Genomic DNA, 22,930 nt, shown 5'->3' on the forward strand with positions numbered 1-22,930 from the left:
GCAGTACATTGGACAATTTGAAAACACTTCGGAAAATCTTAAAGATATCTGGCTCCGGCGATTCCGACTTGTTCACTTTCTCGCCTGCAATCAACTATAAAAGTAGCGCAAGCTCAAACCATTGAACGATCGAGGTAACCGCCTCCCATCAAGCTCTTCTAAGTGATAGGCCCCATTACCAAGAACTTTAATAATGCGGTAGGGCCCTTCCCAGTTGGGAGTAAGCTTGTTCCCCGGGGCTCCCGATCGCCACTTGAGGACCAGGTCGCCAACCTGCATATCTCGGACGCGAACCCTGCTGTTGAACTTTGCCGCCACGCGCTGCTTCATCGCTGTTTCACGAATGTGCGCCTCGTCGCGCGTTTCCGACAAAAGGTCCAGCTCCACCGCCATGTTGGCCTCATTTTCCTCTTCAAAACCTGGTCGAGTCCGCCATGTAAAGTTGTCAATCTCCACCGGCAACATGGCATCTACCCCATAGGTCATTCTAAAGGGGGTTTCCCTTGTAGTAGATTGCTCGGTGGTGTTGTACGACCACAGCACCGCCGGAAGTTCATCCAACCAAGCTCCCTTAGCCTCCGCGAGCCGTCGTCTTAGTCCTCGTAGGATTACCCTGTTTGCAGATTCCACCTGCCCGTTCGTCTGCGGATGCTCAACAGAGGCGAACCTCATCTGTATGCCCATTTCCTTGCAGAACTCCCTTGTTTGACTGCTTGAAAACTGGGTCCCATTGTCAGATACGATCGCCCTTGGGATCCCGAACCTGCAAACAATACGCTTCCAGTAGAAATTGACTATCTTTGCAGAAGTAATCTTGGCCAAGGGTTCAGCCTCAATCCACTTAGTGAAGTAGTCCACCGCCACCAATATAAACTTCATTTGTGCCCTGGCGGTCGGGAAAGGTCCAACTAAGTCCACACCCCACATGGCGAAAGGCCACGGGGCGCTCATCGTTACCAACTCCTTTGGCGGTGCCTTAGACAAATCCGCGAACACTTGACACTCCTTGCACTGCTTCACGAAGTCCATACAATCTTTCCTGAGGGTGGGCCAGTAAAAACCCGCCCTCAACACTTTGCAAGCCAAAGACCTTCCCCCGATGTGGCTCGCGCACACTCCTTCATGTACTTCAGACATTATCGCTTCGTACTTCTCTGGCGATACACATTTCAACAATGGCGTCGAGAAACCACGGCGATACAAGTGTCCGTCAATGAGAGTATAGTGACTCGCCTCCCGCTGCTGCTCCTTCGTGCATTGCTCCACTTCTGCCGGGTCCCCCGCCAAGATAGATATTATGGGATCCATCCATGTTCTCCCTCTGTTTACGCAGGACATGAGCTCGCCTTCGATGCTTGGGTACGCCAGCGTTTCCTGAATCACACTTTTGTTATTGCCGGGCTTCCGCGTGCTCGCCAGTTTGGCTAGCGCGTCCGCCCGCTGATTTTCTGCCCGAGGAACGTACTCTACCACGACCTCTTGAAAGAGTGTCATCAAATACCGTACCCGCTCAAGGTACTTGATCAGATTAGGATCTTTGACCTGGAAAGTTCCCTTCACTTGATTCTCCACCAATTGTGAGTCCGTTCTTATCAACAAACTCCTGATCTTCACTTCCCGCGCCAACTTCAATCCGGCGATGAGAGCTTCATATTCTGCTTGGTTGTTCGTTGCTTTGAACTCGAATTTCAGGGATTGCTCCAACACTAGTTCCCCCGGCCCTTCTAACGTTACTCCCGCGCCGCTGCCACTACTATTGGAGGATCCATCCACGAAGAGAGTCCACTGAGTGTCCACTCTTTCAAACCGATCTGGAGTCAACTCGACCACAAAGTCAGCTAGTGACTGCGCACCAACCGTGCCCCGCCTATCGTATTGCAAACCATACTCTGACAATTCAACCGACCAGGCGACCAATCTACCTGATAAATCCGGTTTTTGTAATACTTGCCTCAAGGGCAAATCCGTCCGCACCTTCACGGGAAAACTCTGAAAATAAGGTCTCAACCGCCGGGCTGTGACGAGGACCGCCAGCGCCGCCTTCTCAATTTTCTGATATCTGACCTCCGCGCCCTGGAGTGTGTGACTAACGAAATAAACAATTCGATGCTCGCCATCTATCTCCTGCAACATCACAGAACTCAGAGCACTATCGCTCACAGCAAAATACAAATGCAGCGGGTGTCCCTGTATTGGTTTCGACAAGATCGGCGGTGACGATAGGAGTTCCTTGAGGCGAACGAAAGCTTCCTCACACTCCGCCGTCCACTCGAATGCGACATTCTTGCGAAGACACTTGAAAAAAGGGAAAGATCTGTCACCAGACTTGGGAAGAAACCGAGATAAAGCTGCTATTCGCCCCGTCAAACGTTGGACTTCTTTCACATTGGAAGGGCTTTTCATCTGCTGAATCGCCTTGCATTTTTCTGGGTTTATCTCGATTCCTCTGGATGTGATCATGAATCCCAAAAACTTACCCCCCTGAACACCAAAAGAGCATTTCTCCGGATTGAGGCGCATACTGTGCTTCCTAATTTCGCCAAATGCTTCCTCCAGATCTTGATGATGGTCTAAACCTCGTACTGATTTAACAATCATGTCATCAACGTAAACCTCCATGTTTCTTCCCACCTGCCCAGCAAAAACCCTATCCATCAATCTTTGGTAGGTAGCCCCAGCGTTCTTTAGTCCAAACGGCATGGTGCGATAGCAATAATTGACTCTGGCAGTCATAAAAGCCGTTTTGTCCTCGTCTGCCGGGTGCATGCGGATTTGATGATAGCCAGAATAAGCATCCATCAAGCTAAGCAGTTCGTTGCCCGAGGCACCATCAACAAGGCTATCGATGCTGGGAAGGGGATACGAATCTTTTGGACATGCCTTGTTTAAGTCTGTGTAATCTACACACATCCGCCATTTCCCGTTCGCCTTCTTTACCATTACGACGTTCGCCAACCACGTCGGATACTTCACTTCCCTGATGAATTCTGCCGCCAACAACTTGTCGACCTCCTGTTGCACCGCCTTCCCTTTGTCGCCACCCAAGCGCCTCCTAAGTTGTGAAACTGGCTTGACACTTGGATTCAATGCTAACCGATGGCATATGAAGTTTGGATCAATCCCAGGCATGTCTTTGCAGCTCCAAGCAAACAAGTCTAAGTTCTCCCCAAGCAGTTTTGTCAGGCGCGTCTCCTGCTCCTCCGTCAGTCTGGTCCCAATCTTCAAAGTGCGATCGCCAAACTTTAGCGCCTTCGTTTCCTCAATTGGCGTGGGCCTATTTACTCGCCCCTCGCCCCGGGGATCAAGATTTTCATCCGAAGCTTCGATTTCATAACATCTATGACCAACCAACGCACTCTTCTTGCCGTACAAGTTAAGGCAATTATTGTAACACTCCCTCGCCATCTTCTGGTCCACCTTCAGCTTTCCCACCTTTCCACTGCTTATCGGATACTTGACCGCCAAGTGGGCTGTCGAAATTACAGCACAAAGGCGATTCAATGTATTTCGCCCAATGATGACATTGTAGGATGCTACCACCTGGAGAACCAGATACCTTACCTTCAAAACCCTAGCACACTCGTCTTCCCCAAATATTGTGTCTAGATCAATGTATCCCCGCACCATTACTTGCTCCCCCGCGAAACCTACCAAGGTTCCCGCGTATGGAGTTAGATCATTGTCAGTTAGTCCCAACTTGTCAAATGCATCACCATAGATAATATCAGCCGAACTACCCTGATCCAGGAGTACCCTTCTAACGTTGAAACTGTTCATCCTTAACTGCACCACAATCGGGTCGTCCTTATGAGGCTTTATCCCCTCAAAGTCCGCCATCGAGATTGTTATGTCAGGGTGCACGAATCCAAAAGCGACCTCATGAACGGAATTAACGGCACGAACATGGCGCTTACGCGCCGCGTGAGTGTCACCACCGCCGCCAAATCCCCCGGCGATGGTGTTGATGGTTCCGACGGGCGGTCCAGAGTGTTGAGCGAACGTGTCATCAGCCCCTTTTGTGGCAATAGCCGCTGATTCTTGCTTTTTCTTACCCTTAGTGTCCGCTCGCTCCTCCTCCCGCTTGTGCGCTTTGTTTTGATCGCCACTATTGCGCCACTGGCCTTGACGATTTCCTTGATATCCCGCCCGAATCAACTTATCAATTTCCCGCTGCAAAGTCCGACAGTCATCCGTATCATGCCCGGCGGACCGGTGGAACTCGCACCACTTCTTGGGATTGGCGCCCCGTGGCTGATACTTTGGGGCCTCCGGCTCATCCACTAGATTGGCGTCGCTTGCCCCTCGGAGCATATCCGATGCATCTGTGTTCATCACCATATCAGTTTCCTCCCGCTGGCGATGAGACTTAGATTGCCAAGGCCGACGTTGTTCATAATCATCGCGCCGTGGATACAACTGTTCCTTGGTCGGTTTGAATACCGACTTCCCCTTACCTGGCCTCTGCTGTTTGCCGTCCCCCTTATCCTCGCCGCTCCTATCTTTTTTCACGCGCTTGGGCGACGTGTCGCCCTTTTCCAACTTCGCGCGCTTTCTTTTGAAAGCGTCGTCCTCCTCGTCCAGAATATAAGTGCTGGCACGAGCACGCATCTCTCCCATCGAGCGCGCCGGCTTACGTGTCAATTTGCTGTTCAACCCTCCCGGCAGCAAACCGTTTTTAAATGCTAAAGCACAAGCTCGAGGCTCCTCGTCTTCTACCTTTACCGACGCCGCGCTATACCTTGCCATGTACTCTTTCAGTGACTCCCCTTCCTGCTGGCGAATATTGTATAGGTCATTGATCGTCACCGGCTGATTCTTATTTGCCGAGAATTGCACTAGAAACTTGGATGAGAAGTCTCTGAAATTTGAAATCGATCCACGCGGCAAAGTTGTGAACCACGCCATCGCCGTCGATTTGAACGTCGATGGAAACATCCTGCACTTCACCGCATCTGACGCCGCAATTATCACCATCTTCGTATTAAAATACAGAAGATGATCTTTCGGATCGGAATCTCCGCTGTAAGAATCCAGAACTAACGTTTTCATGTTATCCGGAATCGCCACATTCTCAACATCTTCCGAGAACGGACGGAACTCAGCCACGGAATCTGCTTCTCTGCTTCCATCATCTCGCTGCTCGCGACGGTAGAAATCTAACTGAGCCTGTAGATGCTCATTCCGCTGCTGGATGTTGCCAATACTGCGCATCAAATGGCGCCATTGCTCCTGTGTCACCGCCGGCTGTTGTTCCGGAGCAGGTGAATTCTCTGGTGAGCGCTCCAGAGATCCTACCTGTGAAGGCGATGGAGGAGGTGGTGGTGATGGAAGAGGAGAAGGCGACTGTACTCCTGTCGTTCGTACCGGAGAATCCAGGTCCACACGATGAGGCCGCCGAGGCGGCGAAATCCGCTGTCGCATTGGTGAATGATGCTGCCTCCTGCGTCGAGTCTCCATCCAAACCAGAAACGATGCAAACTCGATCGGAGAACCAACACTAGTCACAGAATCAAAATCGGAAAACCAGAGAATTGCCTAATCACAATCAGAGGTAACTTCATGCACAATCAATCCACGTGAATGGGAGTAGAAAGTTTACGATCCCCACAGACGGCGCCAAATGTTCTGGGAATGAACATTGAAGAGAGGCATAGTACCTAGAGGTAGAGGGATTGTGCCAAGAGAGAATGAGAGTGAGAGGGAGTGCTGAATTTCAAGTGTTATTTCATCAAATGAGCCAAAAGTCACTTACAATTGATAACTACCTCCTATTTATAGAGCTTGAGTACTACCTATTGGGCCAATTGGGCCTCCAAGATCAAGGCCCATCTGAAGTCCAGGGCCCCGCCTCAGGGCGGGATACATGCTGGGCGTTGCCCCTCTAGGGGCTCGCCCAGTCCAGTTAGCTTAGCTCAAGTGGTAAGAGTTAGGGGAGAAAACTATTGATAAGATGAAGGGTGAAAGGTTCAGGATTCGAATTATGAAAGAGATAATTTACAAACATTACTAATAAGTAATAACTCACACCTATATAAAAAAAAAAGTAGAAAAGAGTTCATTAAAGTTGATATTGTACAATGTACATTACTGCAAGTTCTATTATAATATTCATTCGTTATATTGGTTACAAGCTAAGTGATGAAAAAATGCATTTTGAATAACAGAACCTCAAATATCAAGTTAATTCAAAAGAACTTGATCAGAGACAAAGTAGTGCACAATTTACAAATGAAGAACAATTATATATTTTCTTGGACTCAAATCAATATATGTACTAGGTCAACTAGAATTAGATTTTGGTTGGAAGTTGATGATGTCTTAAGCAGAGATGGGCCTTGACTGGTTTATGATCAGAACCGTATATTTCATCCATGGAGTCATACGAATGTAGGGTTGCTTCCACATCATTTTCGTCCTCTATCTTGAACAATATGCGATCTGTCCATGCTGGCACTCGAACCTGAAATAGAAACAATATTTAGCATTTCAACAGTTAATTATAAAGATAAAACTAATTCCATGGAGTAGCATATGTAAGTGACTTTTGTGTGTTGTGGGGCGGAGGTCCAACCATAATATCTAAGCTAACTCTTTAGCAGAGTTAGATCTACTCAATTTTTAAATTAGCATTAGAGTCTGTTCTATATTTGTTTATTGAGCCAACTATAAATGGATTACTTGTAGATATTCATCCTTGTAAACCTCATATTCATGTCTAGTCCTAGTATGATGGAGCGTGTTAAGTTCAAAATTGACTATAAAATCAAAATATTTTTTATAGACAGTAAAGCTTAATCTTTATTAAGGTAATTTTTGCAGGACAAAATTAGACCTACCCTAAATTATACTCCTTATAATACCAGCTAGTATTTAATTACACCTTATAACTTGTGTCACATTTAATTTAAACTTGCATGTTGTGTTGATGGGAAATGAGATGTGTAACTCACCTTATAACTTGTGTCATAGTTGCTACTTCCTTTATTATACTTGTATGTTGGCTTGAATGACAATCTTCCCTCACAGAACCCATCAAAAATTTGTCCTCGCCCAGCTTCTTGCAAGAGCTGATCTTTGCCATGCAGCCGCTGAAATAGAAAAATAAGGAATTATGTGTGAGGTGAATGTTTGGTTGCAAGTTTAGTGAAAATTATAAGTGATTTTGGATCCCATTATTAGAAGTGAATAGAGATGATATTGATGAACTTATAATTACCCGGTGAAGGTCTTTCTCTATTAGATTTCTGGCAGGGTGTGAATCAATCCCTTGAAGCCTGTAGTTTAGATCTCCTAGCCAAACAGTAACATGGGATGGTCTAGCATATGGGTTCCACATCTTTGAGAAGAGGGAATGTGATATGTGTCTGCATTGAGAATTTCTTTCTTCCACATTGCGAGCATGAGCTGAAAAAGATTAGAACATCAATTAATGAGTGCAATTTAATCTTCCATTGCAACTAAACTTCCTTATACCACCCTTGGGCCCTTCATCAATGTCTCATTACAGATTAAGTGATACTTTTGGAAATGTGAAAAACAGAGACAGATAGTGAAAATGACTTAAGGTTAAAGTTAGATAAGTTCTTAGTTGGTCTCTACTATCCATCTTTATGATTGGGGTTCCTCTACACTTAATAGATAATTTTGGTTTCGATGTTAGCATTTCAGTGTTAATTGATGATTTGACTAACAAAATGTCACTTCATCATTATCACTTCTCCAGAGTAATCTTATGCTACATATTTTGCTGTTAAGTCGAACTAATGACCTAATTCTTTTAATAAAATAAAAAATTCTCCCTATCACACGCAATTTAACTTTAGAAGTTTCACAACATCACGTGGTAATGAGATTTATTGAAAGAGTTAGCTATCAAATCAAATTTGGTAATAAAATACGGATAAAACTTAGGTCAAGTTTCTTACCTCCATTTTATTAAGTTTATGTATAATTTTTCAAATTTTGACAATAAATTCTTAATAAATGACATTTATATTTAGAAATAGTTGCACATGTGGCATCACATGATTGATAAAGTTGATGAAATGGATTTAAGAAATTTGATATAAGTTTCTCCCATAAAATACGTCATATAGAATTACACTAGATCCATTGTCATGGTGAAGTGAGCTCTGGTTAGCCACATTAATAGTGAAATATTAATATTGCGTTTGAAACTAAAATTATATGTAAAAGTATGAGCTAAAACCATAAAAATTAGATGATAGACACTAAATCAATCTAAAAGTAAAATGGGTACTAAAACCTCATTTTGGTTAAAATAACTAGTATCTTCTATTGAGATAATCATGTTCGAGTTGAGTATAATCATTTAAGTGATCTGTCTTATATTCTCCTATCTACATAACAAAAGCATCCTTAATTAATCAATTACCAGAGAGGTGGCAGGAGATGAACACCACTCGTATGCCTTTGTAGTTGATGCGGATTGCTACAGCGCCTTTCTTTCTTCCAATCATTCCTCCACAGCCTCCAAAAGATTGTTTGTCCACTTTCAGTTCTGCATATTAAAATGATAACATAATATAACAATATAATCATTATATGTAAAAGTTGACCTTATATGAAATTATTTGTCATAACATCTCACCTGTAATGAATGAACCTGCATTCTTTGGCCCAAACAGATACAACTGCAAGGATTGCATGATAACTTTACCTATCAGGCTTCATTTCAGAAAGAAGAAGCAAAAGATAGAAAAAAATCCAATAAGTTGACCGATACATATTCATCAGGAAGATAAAGATGTTTGGTAATTATAATAAAAACAGAAAATGAAAAGAATTCAGTCATGCATGACACTAATCCTTTTTACTTATATGATCATGATCAAGATCAAGAGCCATACCCAACCATTGTCATTAATTATAGAAAAGAGGAATATGAGACACTTGCAATCAAACCTATCCGTGAACCACTACAATAGTGGAGGATACCACATACACACTTCTGTGACAGTTTTTAATCGCGCAAAGTGAAAAACTTTTGTGGAGTTAAAAACCGCCGTAAAAATGAGTGTTACTTTTATGCACTTGCAACATATTATAGGACAAACTTGAAGCTAATAAATATTCTAACAAGTGGGCAAACACCAAGTGTTGGCAAATCTCTTACATGTGACTTTCATCCAAAATTGCTGAAAGCAGGGTTGCAACCTTTTTTCCTGGCCGTGGAGCTTCTTGCAAACCAACAACTAGAAGATCAAATTTGCGATTGCTTCCAACCATCTCTGCTAAATCTTCAAAAGAAACCTAATTCAAAGAAGAAGAAAAAAAATAAATGAAGATGAACATGACAAACTTAAAGTGTGTGCTTAATTTCTTTAGTAATTTGCTTGCACAAAAATGTTTGGAAACCTTATATAATTAATTCTAAATCTAGAATCAATTCTGGGAAGAAGTTTTTATGAGCGGTTTTCTGAAGGACTTCAGAATTGATTCTGAAAAAAGAGAAACTCATCCCAACATGTTATAACTCAAGTGTTAGAGTTGTGGACTGCACCTGGCCATTCATATTCCAAGTGACTATGGAGATGCAAAGATCTGAATCGGTGGAGAAGTTACAAGCATTGTCCACGCTCACTGTTCTTATCCCTGTGTGAGAGGGTGAAGCTTGATGATGAACGAAACTCATTGGCCTTTTCTTCGACCTTGATTTTCTTCTGCAAATTTTATAGCAACAAGAGCAACAAAAATGGAACACGAACATATGATATGATGAGACTTTTATCAAATTAAGGTTATGAAAAACAAAAATCAAATCCCATATATATAATCACCCTTTGAAAAGATGGTTCCCCATTGTGTGTTACGTGATTGGCAAGAGCAAGGAAAAAGAACTTCCAAACGCGTGTAGACAAAAAACGATTTTGAGTGAAAAGTCACGTTTTAAATGATCAGGGGAGATGAATTGTGATAGGATTTAAATTCATTGACTTTGAGTTTGGACCACATATAAGTAAATATATTCAAATAAAATTTTCATAACCAAAAAGGATGAGAACAAACATCCATTCTCATTTGAGACCACAAATCGCAAACATATTGAACTTCTGTATGATTCTAGAGATTGGTAAAATAATTTCGAACATGTGTCTTCATTTTCTTAGGAGTTAGGTGGTATATGGTAGACAATTTTATAGAGGGAAGTGAAAACAAAGTTGAAAAGGACCATTCATGTATACTTCATTCACGTACGCCATGCAATTCACGTCAATGATGAACTCTAAGTCTAAACAACCCTCTGTGGATTAATGTCAACGAAAGTATCCAGAGCAATTCAGCTCTATAGCTATAAAGTCTTTATTTCTAGCTACCCTCTATGATTGAGATAAGGGAAACAAAGTTAATGCTCAAGTTTATCAAAAGTTCAGCTACGTACGGAATTGCAAGAAGTTTCATGGCTGCACATATGATTGGTGTCCATTTAAATTTGGAAAATAATATGTACACACCTCCCCACCTCCATCTATGGATCTATGGATCTATGGAGAGAGATAGGAAGAGAATAGGAAGAATTAAGAGATGTGATATGTGATATGGTAGGGAAAAAATGTGAGAGATAAGATGAAAAAATAAGTGAAAGGTGATCATATCATTAAATTTCGGAGCATTCTAGCGCCCAACTGCCCACCACCTCTTTAACACACAAAAATTTACCGTTGTAGTAGGTTCTATCTAGTTTTCTCGGCATTTTTTGGAATTTGCAATTTAGTCCCTTTTATTTCCTCATATATGTTATTTAAGCAATGCGTGATGATATATGTGCCTCCATCTCACATTCTTGATTCCATTTTCCCCGAGTACCTCTTCCATCCGTGCTTGCCTTCTCTGAATGTGTTGTATGTGGTTCCTTTTTTGTGTAAGTTATGAGGTTTGGGGTTTGTTGTTTATGGGCGTTTGTAACACCCTCTAAACCCCGTATAAATATTATAGCTTAAATTAGAGTAAAATGCATAACACAGATGGTGTCACACTTATTCTTCAAAACCATAAATCAAAACACCTGTCATGCTCATAAATAAATATATAAATTTCCAACTTTATTGTCATAACATCTTATGCATAGCACAACAGATTTATTTTCCAACTCCAAGATAAAACATAATCCAAAGAGAGTTCATAAAATAACTCTTAACATCAAGGTACAAAACTAAACGTTTTCCCCGGTGTTACATAATAGAACATGACTCCCCTAACTAAACCATAAATGAAAGACTAGCTCCTCTAACTAACCCTCGCGAGAAGCTCCACTACCCTCGGTACCTGAGCGATGTCGCATAGAACATCATTCCAACATAAGGGTGAGAACTCATATCATATGGATAAGCATAATTATAAATACTGTAAAAGCTTATCTATGTTCCATATAAATTCTTCACACTCCACTAACAAATAATAAATTATGTAATTTAATATAATCAATCAATCCCACAGTTATGACAATACTCCATAATTCATAACATCAAGTAAGAAAATATTATTGTCTCCAATTACCATAACATCAAATCTCAAAAAATATCACAATTATCATTAATTAGCATCAACAACTCCCTAACACATATGACTCAAGTGAGTCCAGTGCAAATGCCTTTGGTACCAAAGTTGTTACCCTTAGCGGTATCACCGCGTCCACTCCAGGCAGATAATCACCAATAAAGCCCTCGCTCTAGGCTTCAAAATCACTCCAGTTTTGAGACAAGTCACTAGCCTCCACGAGAACTAGCAAACATTGTCACTTGACAACTATGCGGTGTGTAAAACTCAACTACATATGCATATTCAGACCATCTCCAAGTCTTAATTATTTTAGCATATTCATCACCAACTCAACAATTCAAATCATCTCCAATTTCACAAAACACACACTTACATGTTATCAATCACACAACTTGCAATCACAGTAACTTAACAACTTAACATATAACATCAATTCATAAATAACATCATATAATGAACTATGAAAACTATAAGTTCACGAAAACTATTTATATATAACGAGTCACGAAAACTATTTATATAATAATTAAGTTCAGATTATGTTTAAGGTTGACATTGTAGTCAGCTTAAGTAATAGCACGAGCCATATTCGCACCCGACTATGGTCGAGAGTGTCCGAAAAAGGCTATATCCGCTCCTAGAGCACTGTTTAAGAGAATTTTAGAATTGAAGGGAGAGTAAGAACCTCTAGGTATTTTTCTCATGACCAGTGTTTCGATACGAAACCCTGGATTGTACGCTTGTTAGGTTTTGCTTCCCGGAAGTCCGTCGAAGCTAGACTTTAACTTCTCGGGGACTTTAACTAAGACCCTGAATGAATAGTTTTTCTATTCGGAGCTTCTAACGAAGTTTCCATCCGTGTTGCCTCATTTCTTTCAACGTTGTGATCTTTTTCCTGAAGGAAGTTTCTTCATCCGACGTCGACTGCAAAAAGTAGTTTTTCGGCATAAATCGACCCACACCGTCTTTGAGACGTTTTCCTCAATTAAATGAACCTTGATTTGAGTTTCGACATTCTGTCGCCGAATACTCAATTTTTATCAGCAGACGAAAGTACCAAAACGACCGGAACCGCGAAATATCGATTTTTCGGATTTTCGCCTCACCTATAAAAAGGGAAAAAATGAGAAATTTCTCATTTCTTCATTTCTTCCCATAAGAGGCCGCGAGCTCCAAGGAGGAAGGGGGAGAAGAGAATTTTGTCGTTTCTTGCCCGATGGTCGCACAGTCAGTTGCTATACGTAGGCCTCGAGGTACTGATGCTATTCCTTACCTCTGATCGTAAATTTTGTCGCTTTTCTCTATGTTTTCTGTGCTCAAAGTTTTGAGCTTTTTGTAAAAGTGTCCAAATAACTTGATTTTTCTGTCTAAACTTATTCCCTGCATGCCCAAGAACATGAATATCCAGTTGTTTTCCGCTGAATCTCGCCGAATCTCCGCAGAGATCAAATTCTGTAAAAATACCCATTTTTATGAGAAAACTCTTGACTGAGCTTAGCGCCAGTAGAATTAGTTGTTATAAATGTCGTTAGGATCAAGCTTATCAAATTTATTTTTCGAAATTCCAATTTTGAATTTCCGAGCTAAAAACACTGACCAAAATACCCCTGTTCTAGTTTTCGACTCGACAATTTTTCTGAGAGTTTCCCTGGCATAGATATCGCCTAAGAATACCTAGGAATTAAATTAGATCGAAGAAAAAGTTCATAAACCCTATTTTCTAAAGTGGCCGAAACTTAGTGTTATGGTGCCTTGTCCAAAAATAATCTTTGGGTCAGTATGGCCTGAGCTATAACGTAGCTCTTTCAATTGTCTAAATTTTGGCTTTGGTTTCGTGTCATTCCGAGTTCTGTAGCTCGAGTTATGCGCGTTTTAGCGAACGAAGTCTCCGTTGTCCATTCGTGCCTAAATGTCGAACTCTAGAGCTTCGAAAGCTTCTTTTCAGGTTTTGATAGGATTATTAGTTGTATTGTTTCTTAGCGACTAAGCAATGATACTTTGCTTAAGGTTTGGAACGAGTTGAGCTGAGGAAAGAGACTTTGGAGCAATTAGTAAGGTTTCACAACTGAGGAGGACGCTCGGGGAACTTGCTGAGTTTCGGGAGCTTTATTTTGGATTGGACTGAGATGTTGAGCTTGGATAGAGAAATTGGTTAAGGTAAGGGTAACTCAGTTTTAGAGCGTCATTTGAGTCTTGCATGATTTATTCGCACTGCATGCGCTTGAGATGAAGATGTTTAATTTGATTGGCGTTGATTGAAATATTGTATGCTTGCAATGTTGTATGCTTGCTTATGTTGACTGTTTCTGAGGCTTGTGCCAAATGTTTTCTGAAGGCTTCGACCGACTGAACTTATTGAGACGTGTGTCTCCGTTTTCTGAGAGCCTTCAGCCGTTTACTGGTTTCTGTCATTGAACTGAGTTGGTATGCATTGAATTGATTTATGTTTGTCGATAATATGAATAACATGTGATTATCTTGATTTGATTATGGAATTTGGGATTGTTGTTTGAGTGACTACTGAGTTGGATGAGATGTTCTGATTTGCTTTAAGTGGCAATGAGGTGGGGTGTGATCTCGCGTGATTGTCCTGTTCTTCGAGACGTTATACAGTGGCGATGAGGTGGGGTGTGGTCCCGCATGATTGTCTCATCTTGCGAGATGTCCTAAAGTGGCGATGAGGTGGGGTGTGGTCCCGCGTGATTGTCCCATCTTGCGAGATGTCCTAAAGTGGCGATGAGGTGGGGTGTGGTCCCGCGTGATTGTCTCATCTTGCGAGATGTCCTAAAGTGGCGATGAGGTGGGGTGTGGTCCCGCGTGATTATCCCATCTTGCGAGATGTCCTAAAGTGGCGATGAGGTGGGGTGTGGTCCCGCGTGATTGTACCGTCTTGCGAGACGTTATTGATCGATCCATTTTGGTTGCAGCATATAGTTGCATCATAGGGGAATAATATTTGCTTCTGATGTTTTGGTTGATAGTTGATTTAATGTTATATTGTTGAGGTTGTCGATATCTGATTTGATGTTATATTGTTGAGGATTATTGATATTTAATTTGATGTATATTGTTGAAGTTGTTGATATCTGATTTGATGTTATATTTTTAAGGTTGTTGATACCTGGTTTGAGGTTATTGTCATATGATTTGATTTTATATTGTTGAAGTTGTTGATATCTGATTTGATGTTATATTGTTGAGGATTGTTGATATCTGATTTGATGTATATTGTTGAAGTTGTTGATGTCTGATTTGATGTTATATTTTTAAGGTTATGGATATCTGATTTGAGGTTATTGTCATATGATTTGATTTTATATTGTTGAGGTTGTGGATATTTAGTTTGATTTTATGTTGTTGATTTTGTTGATATCTGATTTAAATCTATGTTGTTGATATCTGAATTAAATTTAGGTTGTTGGATATATGTCGTTATCTATCTTGGATTAAGTTGCTAGCTTATGTACCATGTTACGCACTTAAACTTTGATAGCATGCTTTTCCCTTTTATACGTGGTAATTGCATGGAGTTAACCCTTTTTGCTTGCTACTTGTTGTTTGGGCGCTTAACGCTATTAGGCAATGGAGAATCTTCGATGGAGCTTAACCTTTGTGCGAGTGGAGATGAGGACTTGAAGAACTGTGGATGACTCGAAGAATAGAGTCGGGTGTAGGGCTAGAGTCTTGGGTTAGAGAGCTTACCGTTATTGGTTTAAGCTTGCATAATGATTTTAGAAATTTATATTTGGGGTTTCGGGTACTCGCCTTGTTCAAGGTTTGATGTAAATTTATTTACAGTTGGAAGTATGCATGTCATGTTTTGGGAATACTTCGAAAAGAAAAAAAAAATATACGCATGGTTATAAATCTCTTTTTGAAAATATTGCATATTTACTTTATCAGGTTGTTACCGTAACCCCTGAAATTCGGGGCAATACACGCAACCCGCGCATCATGCGCGCCTATCTTCTACCCCCAAAATTCATCTTAAAATCAAACCCTAACTATTTCAATTTGGGAGTTTATGCATCCTAGGGTTTCTAAATCACACTTCCTATCATTACCCACTATCATACTAATCCATAGAACATGAATCCAAACCCTTACCTCTTGTAGATCAAATCTAGGTTTTCTGCGCTCTTTTCTCCTCTGCTTCTTCTCTGTTTTCACGCTTTCTCCTTCTCTGTTTTGCTCTTCTAATTCTGATTTCTCTTTCTTTCTTTTTTCTATTTATTTCACTCCTAACCCTAAACTAGAAGTACTAGTGGGCTCCACTCCATATATCATCTAAATCCAACAACCTTATCTAATTTAATCTTATCTCACTCAAATACAAATTAAACAAATTACTCACTCCATATATCACATAATAACTTAATTATCTAATAAAATCACTTAATCACCTTATCATCTAATTAAATCACATAATCACCTTGTCATTTAATTAAATCATGTTTTCTTGTGTAAAAAAAGGCCACGTGCTAGGTTTATGTGGACTTTCGTTAAAGTTGGAGGGACAAAAAATGGAATTAATAATTTTGGAGGGACGAAAAAACATAAAAATGAGATATATTTTAGGAAAAAAAAAGGTGGGTGGGGGGGGGGAGTGTGATAGATCCATGTTTTCTTGTGTAAAAAAAGGCCACGTGCTAGGTTTATGTGGACTTTCGTTAAAGTTGGAGGGACAAAAAATGGAATTAATAATTTTGGAGGGACGAAAAAACATAAAAATGAGATATATTTTAGGAAAAAAAAATATTAGGTTTTTCTTTTTTCTATTGCTCAAAACAAAATTGCTAGATGCTAGAAGAGCTAGTCCATGATGAAGGATGTCTCGGACACTATAATAGAATCCACTAGTATGTGTTTGCGTAAACAATTTAATAAACGCTTGTGACAATAAACACTTATCCGATAAATCCTTATACATAGCCAATTTGAGAAGTGTACTGAAATAAGCTAGAAGTAAATTATGGATAAGCATAAGCTGAAATAAGCTGTTAATTAGTTGACTCTTAGTTTGTACTTTCCCTAGTTGTTTAGTTTGTAATGTGGGCTTTGGCCCAACTTTCATACTTCTACATGTGCAAGAAAAAAAAAACCCTGGATTCGTTTCCCTACTTCGTAGTTGGAACTTTCACACCATTTTCCCTTGAATCTCGACGAAGATTGCTGTTAATCCCTCACCGCAATCTCAATTTTTCGATTCCTATTGTTATCGGTGAGTTAGGGATTTTGATTTTGCTACACTGCCGCCAGTACTTCTCAATCACTCGATTTCTACGCCAATTCGTTGTTGTTGCCCTAATTCACTAATTTAATTTTTGTTTGTGCAGCAATCGGTTTCAAAGATCACGTGCTTTGCCTGGAATTACTTGGTAGCTTGACATGGTAACTTCTGAGAGCTTTTTTTGTGATATCAAAATCATTGCTTGTTGAAACTGAGCTTTTAAAGGAGCAAAATTGAGTTTTTTTCTGGCATCTGGTTTTTGTTGTTTACATCTAGATAATGTTAACTTTAGGGCTGTTTGATTTCCATTGCCTAATTTCAGTTTTAAACTCTATGATTGCATGTAACATTAGGGTTGGTTTGATTTCTATTTCCATTTTCTATTTTCATATCTTCAGTTTTAATTAACAAAATACCACCTTATTTTCACTTTATTTCTTGTCTTAAAACTACTATTGCAAGAGTAAGTGAAAACAACTAGAACAACTAGATAACATAGCATTTTCACTTTAGGGCATTGCTCCGGTACCCTGCAGTTCATTCTTTAAACCATAAAGGACTAAGTTGTAAATTTTAAAAAAAAAAATTGTAAATTATAATCCTGATAAAACAAAGTAAAGTATGGGTACCCTTTCATTTTGAATGGATACCAAAGAAATTGCCTTCTTGCACATGCAGAATTTAACCATCATGGTAAAGCATTCTTGTAACTACACCATTTTTGTAATTTGAAGTCAGAGAGAGTAAATAAGTGTTCTGTTTTTTATCTAATGAAGTTGCAATAGTATATCACGAGAGACAGATTTAAGCTTGTGTTTTAAGGTTTCTTGGTGGACCTAAAGATGGTAACCTTTTTTATTTTCTGATTCCCGTGTTCTGTGTTTGGATATATATATATAGCGGAGAGAACAATCCCAGTCTCCTTGCCTAACAGATGCGGAGCCAGATATAATAAGTTTCTTACCAGGTCATGTAATAGACCACATTCTCTCACTTTTGCCAATTAGGGAGGCGGTGAGGACGAGTGTATTGGCTAGCAAATGGAGGTACAAGTGGGCCACTTTACCAAATCTGGTGTTCGATAACCAATGTGTCTCTGTGACTTCCGAAGACCATTTAGTTATCAAGAAGAAGCTCTTGAGAGTTATTGATCATGTACTTTTACTTCATTCGGGCTCAATCAACAAGTTCAAGCTCTCCCATCGTGATCTCATTGCTGTGACTGATATTGATCGGTGGATTCTTCATGTGTGCAGAAGGTCTGTTAAGGAGCTAGTTCTGGAAGTCTGGAAAGGGCAACGCTATCTGATACACTCTTGCATATTTTCTTGCCAAAGTCTAAATCATTTAGAATTATTTAATTGTTGGCTTAAACCGCCATCAACGTTTAAAGGATTCAGAAACTTGAAGAGTCTTGATCTGCAACATGTTACCTTGACTCAAGATGTTTTTGAAAATTTGATATCCAGATGCCCTCTGCTTGAACGGTTGACATTGATGAACTTTGATGGTTTTAGTCATCTTAATATCAGTGCGCCAAAACTCCAGTTTTTTGACATCGGAGGTAAATTTGATGATATTAGCTTTGAGAACACTTTCCAGTTAGCTGTGGTATCCATTGGTTTGTATGTGAGCTTTGAAAACAATGAAAGATTGCTTGGAGGTGCTAGCAATTTGCTCAAGTTTTTTGTTCATCTACCTTGTGTGAAAAGGCTAGAGGTTCAGAGCTACTTTCTGAAGGTAAAATGCTCATAGCATCACATTACCAATATCTGAATTCTTGAGCTTGTGAACTCTATCAAGTGTATGTTACTCTTATTCTGTAAGCACTAAAACATTGTATACTGATTAGAGCCATGCTTGTGTCTTCGTTTTGCTTCAGTATTTGACAATAGGGTTTGTGCCGGAGAAGCTTCCTAGACCTTGCATTGATCTGACTTATCTCTCCATACGCATGAACTTCTATGATGTGAAGGAAATTTCAGGTGCTCTTTGCCTATTAAGAAGCTCACCTAATCTACAAGAACTAGAAATATTGGTGAGTGCTCATTTTAAGTTTATTTTGACTTGACTCTGCTTACTGATTTGCTGTGGCGCAGTTGCAAAAATGCTGATTTAATTATTATTTAGTTATTAAGCTCTAGAAATTTCAAAGTTGTTTTGTTTTGAGAATCTGTCTGGTGTCTTTCAAGTTCTAGATCTAATCTTGTGAGTTTCTCTAAGGCTTTCACACTATTGCATTATGATTGCTTGTAGACTCGATCTGAGGAGCCGAATGTTCTGTTAGCACAACCCTATTGCTGGGAAGATTTCTATTTGAATTTCCCAGTCATGCAACTGCGACATGTGAGGATAGATGGCGTGTCTGATTTCAAGGCTGAATTAGATTTTATCAGCTTCCTCTTACTGTATTCTCCTGTGTTAGAAAGGATGACTGTGAAGCCTATAAACCTCGAGCTAGGGTTGATGAAAGAGCTGATGAAAGAACTAATGCGGTTCAAGAGAGCCTCAGCTCGAGCTGAACTTATTTTCCTAGAATCTTGATAATGCTTTTTTTTTTTTATTGAATTCTCGAATGTGTATAACCATTAGTACCATTTTCTCGTGGGACTTGTGTTATTTGACGCTCAACAAGTACATTCAAGATAGCAGGAAGTTCAAAAACGAAGTTATCGGCATTAAGTTCAATGATAGGAAGAAGCTGCTATTAACCTAACCTAAGCTATTCCTTAATATATCTAAGGTTTTATGCTGGCGGCCTCTTTTTGTTGTCATTTAAACCATATAACAATATAACATTCAATATTTTTATTTTTTAATATGTGTATAAACGATGTCCTGGTGTGCTACTTCATGGATGTCAATTGCATTACAGTGTATATGGTGTCTGTGTTGGAGTCAGTTCTTCATAGGTTATAATGACCCAGAAATGTCTAGCTAGAAACTCGGGATAAATATGAAAGGTTGCGAGTTTACCAGATTCGGATTGTTGATGATTCCGACAAAAAAACAAAGATTGTTGGCGATCTAATTTGAGGGTTTGGACTGGAATAAGATGAATTTCCATTTTTGCTGTTTCTAAGAAAGTTTGTAGGTTTTTGTTAAACTCATATTTAAAGATCCAGATGTAACCAAAAATAATTTTTACAGCTCTTGGGCTAAAATTTATCCATAGTATATACATTAAGGAATCCCTCTAGGTCCATTAATCACAATACGTGGCACCTCTTGATTGGTCAATTCCCTTAAAAATCCTAAGTGACACCTATTCCTTCCTTCCTCTTAATCTACACTTTTCTTTTTAACATATACGCATCTCTCTGAAAAAGCCACACGCCTATAGGTTCTTAGAAATCTCTCTATATTTGGTCACTAAATCAGTTACTAATTCAGTCACTAATTTCGTAGTCAATTCGGACTTCAAATTCAGTCGCTAATTCTGTCACTAAATCGGTTGCAAAATCGGTCACTAAATTCGGTCACTATTTCGGTCACTAGTCGTAGCAACCGTTTTAACCACCGATATAATTTGGTTGCTAAATCTGTCACTAAATATTTTAGTGATTGATTTTACCCATTTAGCGACCGATTTGATGGTCACTACAAGACTGTTTTCTTGTAGTGTCTGCAACTTTGACAATTTTTTATCGCGATCGTTTTGCACTGCTCAATAAAAAACAACGAAACACTGGAAAAAATGGAAAAGGTGAACGTGTACATGCAAATAAAAGTAATTTTTAATTTCACAATCAATTGATAAGATATTAATTTTTTTGTTTTATTTTAAATTAATCTAGAACAGTTGCATGGCGCACCCTCCCAAAGAAATTTGTGATTTAGTGCCCAGGCAAATTATGTTCAAGGTTGAAGGGAAAGACACTCACGACGTTTAAATCTGCATTCAACGTCCTCAAAATTTGCAAAGACCCGGACATAATTTCAAAGTTCAAATCAAAGGTTATATTTTATACTCTTATTGCTAAATCGTGGTTGTTGATATCTATACATATTAATTTGTCCACAAATAATTCATGTCATTATAATGATTTATCTTTATTGTCAACATTGCAGGATTTTGAACTTAGCTATAAGGAGTTATTTCAATTTTGAAGTGTAAAGTTACATTTTTTCACCTACGGAAACTTTGACTCCACAGTAGAAATTTTGCTATTATTTGGAAGTTTTCTCTTCTCAATGAGGAGTGATCCATTGATTCCGGGAGTCAATTTAAAAACATACTTCCAAGCTTAACCGTTATTTTTATTAAAATATAATGGCTGAGATTAAAATCTAATTAATCTCTCATGTGTCCCAGCCTTACCCTATTGCCGGAACCGGCCGTACAAACGAGAAAGCTCGTTCATGGTTTTCAATCATGCGCCTCTCCTCTCTCACAGCCAATCCAACACCATCTGCTAAGAAAGCAAAAACACGTCCCATATATTTGTAAGAGGGCCACAATACAGGAGCACAACATAGAAAGGAAACTAATTAGCCTTCACGATATTTCGCTTTTTCACCCTACAAAGAATTGGCTTAAAACATTGTAAAGAATGAAGCCACTTTGTCAAATCCCCAATAGACAATACTCTATGTTGGGCGCATGCCAACTTTTTCATCCAATAGTCACTTTGTCTAATCCTATGGAGAATAAAGGGGAGTTAGATAGCAGCTCCGATCATCAACATAAATTTTCTCTTGGGTGTGCCGTCGGCGACATCTTAAGGAAGGGTTTGATTAGGTTTTAATCTTAGCCATTATGTTTTAATAAAATCTTTTTTTTGAACATAATTATGTTTTAATAAAATCAAGGGTAAAGATTGTGAGTATGTTTTTTAATTGATTCTTAGACTTAATGGATCCCTCTTTTTTATCCAAAATATTAAATAAATATGAAATGGTATATATTTGCTAGGGTGCTCTCTCCTGATCCAGATCTCCAAGTGATCATTCTTAAGGATGCGCTAGGCATCCCTTAGTTTCTGCTTTCTGCTTTTTTACTTTTCTGATGTATCAAAAAAAAAAAAATTACTAAGTTAAGACCCTTTCTTCTTTGGTAATTATTATTCCCACCACCCTCTCATCTAGTTCCACTCCTCTTAAAATGACGAAAAGACAAAAATATCATTAATAGAAAAGCAAAACTACTAAAATGTCATTAATGAAGAAAAAAAACATAACAACTCTCCACTTCCCATCCTTACAACTACCTTCCTCTTTTCGTCCTACGGAAAATGAGACCCCCTCCATTTAACGTGAATAATGTTATGTTCACACCTCTAAGATGAGGTGGAGAGAGGTGGAGGAGGAGAGAGATATGAAGAAAAGAAAAAGTAAGAGAGATAAAGTATAATATGTGATGGATGATAAGAGGAGAGAGATAAAAATGAGTGAAAATGAGGTGTTTAGAAATTGAGGTGTGTATATATTATTGTTGATTTAACGTAACTGAATTAATGTATGGTATTTAATATTTATTATGTCCACCTATTTACTGTACTGGTTGGACTTACCACTTACTAGACATGCAAGCAACTACCATGCAGAAAATGCTGTAGCATCCCACATGACTCATTCCCCGGTGAGTTGTGACTTCATCACCACCCGTTATTCTATGCTTTCACAAGTAGTTAATTGGTTGAAATTCCATCCTCCAACGACATTGTTTGTCATCTTTGTAAACTAAAGTATAATAAAGTTCTGAGTCGTATATATATCACAATTTTGTGGTAAACACTCAATGTATGGCGGTTAGAACAACCAAAATAAACTATGTAATTTATGACGGTTTACTAATTACTACCCATTACAAGTTTTTTTTTTTTTTACAAGAGGACCCATTACAAGTGTTTACTATAAAATCGTGGTACATAAATTATAAATAATATTTGAAATTAAAATGTATGTTATGCGTATGCATATTACCTGTTTGAAGCGTGTCCACTAAGAATCGTGGTACATAGGAAACTACCGGGGGTTGCATGGGACGAGAGAATGACCCAGCTGACCCCTTCCAATACAAAGTTCCATATTCTTCACCTGTAAACTCTCATTTACTTCTAGAGTTTCTATTTATGTAAAAATGCTAACCAATCACACGATGGTGGTTGAAGCATGTTTGATTCTCTTTAAGTAAAATTTTGAATTTAAATTTTGTCTTTAGAAAAAATTGATACAGTG

General features: G+C 39.3%; 2 protein-coding genes across 3 annotated transcripts; one reads left to right on the plus strand and one right to left on the minus strand.

Moving 5' to 3' along the window:
* Positions 1-6,059: 6,059 nt before the first annotated feature.
* LOC130718691 (type IV inositol polyphosphate 5-phosphatase 11) lies at positions 6,060-9,933 on the minus strand. Of its 2 annotated transcripts, XM_057569317.1 has the most exons (8): positions 9,801-9,933; positions 9,524-9,683; positions 9,137-9,273; positions 8,612-8,688; positions 8,396-8,521; positions 7,217-7,404; positions 6,951-7,088; positions 6,060-6,460 (listed from the first exon to the last, which is right to left on the minus strand). In XM_057569317.1, exons 1-8 carry the CDS (start codon positions 9,821-9,823, stop codon positions 6,290-6,292), a joined length of 1,020 nt encoding a protein of 339 aa, XP_057425300.1. In that variant the 5' UTR covers positions 9,824-9,933; the 3' UTR covers positions 6,060-6,289. The 2 variants fall into 2 exon arrangements, with proteins under 2 accessions (XP_057425300.1, XP_057425299.1); XM_057569316.1 differs by lacking the exon at positions 9,801-9,933 and having other exon boundaries at positions 9,524-9,765.
* Positions 9,934-16,586: 6,653 nt separating this feature from the next.
* Positions 16,587-19,569, plus strand: LOC130720437 (F-box/FBD/LRR-repeat protein At1g13570-like). Its single transcript, XM_057571082.1, has 5 exons — positions 16,587-16,741; positions 16,857-16,911; positions 17,651-18,490; positions 18,633-18,788; positions 19,007-19,569. The coding sequence occupies exons 2-5, from the start codon at positions 16,909-16,911 to the stop codon at positions 19,292-19,294; spliced, it is 1,287 nt and encodes a 428-aa protein (XP_057427065.1). The 5' UTR covers positions 16,587-16,741; positions 16,857-16,908; the 3' UTR covers positions 19,295-19,569.
* The last annotated feature ends 3,361 nt before the right edge of the window (positions 19,570-22,930 follow it).

This window comes from Lotus japonicus, chromosome 5 (genome assembly GCF_012489685.1).
Source record: "Lotus japonicus ecotype B-129 chromosome 5, LjGifu_v1.2".
In the NCBI taxonomy this organism is placed as follows: Eukaryota; Viridiplantae; Streptophyta; class Magnoliopsida; order Fabales; family Fabaceae; genus Lotus; species Lotus japonicus.

Excerpts from the sequence above, each read along its gene's own strand:
- LOC130718691 (XM_057569316.1), bottom strand. The coding sequence starts at position 9,730 with ATGTTCGTGTTCCATTTTTGTTGCTCTTGTTGCTATAAAATTTGCAGA. Across the intron at positions 7,405-8,395 it reads CATCTCCTGCCACCTCTCTG|CTCATGCTCGCAATGTGGAA; the intron begins GTAATTGATTAA and ends AATCTTTTTCAG. Across the intron at positions 6,461-6,950 it reads ACTATGACACAAGTTATAAG|GTTCGAGTGCCAGCATGGAC; the intron begins GTGAGTTACACA and ends TTTCTATTTCAG.
- LOC130720437 (XM_057571082.1), top strand. Across the intron at positions 18,491-18,632 it reads TTCAGAGCTACTTTCTGAAG|TATTTGACAATAGGGTTTGT; the intron begins GTAAAATGCTCA and ends GTTTTGCTTCAG. Across the intron at positions 18,789-19,006 it reads TACAAGAACTAGAAATATTG|ACTCGATCTGAGGAGCCGAA; the intron begins GTGAGTGCTCAT and ends GATTGCTTGTAG.